Source organism: Gekko japonicus, unplaced genomic scaffold, assembly GCF_001447785.1.
Source record: "Gekko japonicus isolate JY-2015 unplaced genomic scaffold, Gekko_japonicus_V1.1 scaffold2374, whole genome shotgun sequence".
Classification (NCBI taxonomy): Eukaryota; Metazoa; Chordata; class Lepidosauria; order Squamata; family Gekkonidae; genus Gekko; species Gekko japonicus.
In genome coordinates this window covers 213,133-214,120 of record NW_015168116.1, presented here as the reverse complement: position 1 = coordinate 214,120, position 988 = coordinate 213,133, and the positions used below count along the sequence as shown (strand labels likewise).

The window sequence follows — 988 nt, the reverse complement described above, 5'->3', positions numbered from 1 at the left end:
GCCGGTGCCAGCCCCCCCCCCCCCCCCGGGACTTGATTCTGCTTCTGTTCTGTCAGAGCTGAAGGCAGATGGGAAGAGCAGTGCCCAGGGTGCTCAGCAGAGGAATGCACACAGCCAAGGGAAGAAAGGCCTTCTCCCCCCTACTACACCCCCACCCATGAGCAGAGAAAACCCACACACACACACACACCCACGGCTGAGTGTGGATCCGGAGGCCTCTCCCAGGGGCGGCTCCTGGGGGGGGGGCGGGCATTCGGGGGCTGCACGGGCTCAGGCACACTCACCGGTGGTTTCTCCTTGTTGCAGGTCCCGCACAGGCAGCCAAAGAGTCCGTTGAGCACCTGGACGCCACAGATGGCCAGCTCCACCACGCTGGCGGCCACAATGAGCGAGAAGAGGATCACGTTGAATTCAGTGACCCCCGCTGGCACCCGGCAGACGTCCCAAAGGCCACGGTCAAAGAGGTAACTTTCGTTGCTGCCGGCAGGAGGAGGCAACAGAGACAAGACAGCTGGCTGTGAATACCGCCTCCCTGGGGGGGGCACCAGCCCTCCCCCCTCCCCTGGCCTCCCCCCCAGAGGCCCCACTGACCTGAAACTCTGCCCTCCGTCCCAGAAGGGGCGCTCCCACGCAGACAGAGTCCCGTTTTCCAGCGGGTACTTACAGAGGGGCCCACGCACAAGTCCCAGGGCTGAGACGCTCAAGGCATAGAGGGAGCCTGCGAGCCCTATGGCTGCAGACACCACGGAAATGAACATCTGGCACAGGCACCCAGGCAGGGAGGAGGAAAGAGGGAAGTTAGTGACTAGCCCCAGGCAACCCCCCCCCCCACAGAGCAGTCAGGAGGGGCATTCATTTGGCAGGGCACGGGGGAGGGGGGGCAGAGGCCAGGGTTCCGGGGGTTGGGATCCTTTGGCTCTCTCTCTCTCTCTCTACACGGGTGGCTCAGGTGAGGCGTTTTGCTCCCCCCCCCCCCCCACACACTGGC

General features: G+C 64.5%; 1 protein-coding gene across 2 annotated transcripts in view; it reads right to left on the bottom strand.

Annotated features, from left to right (window-relative positions):
• LOC107113532 (transmembrane 4 L6 family member 5-like) overlaps window positions 1-988 on the bottom strand; it is a 3,172-nt gene that overhangs the window by 289 nt on the left and 1,895 nt on the right. For both annotated transcript variants that reach the window (XM_015414867.1, XM_015414866.1), the window contains exons 3-4: window positions 592-758; window positions 285-477 (exon numbers count right to left, since the gene is read on the bottom strand). In XM_015414867.1, the coding sequence (XP_015270353.1) occupies window positions 285-477; window positions 592-758 (360 nt within the window). The remainder of the gene's footprint in view (window positions 1-284; window positions 478-591; window positions 759-988) is intronic.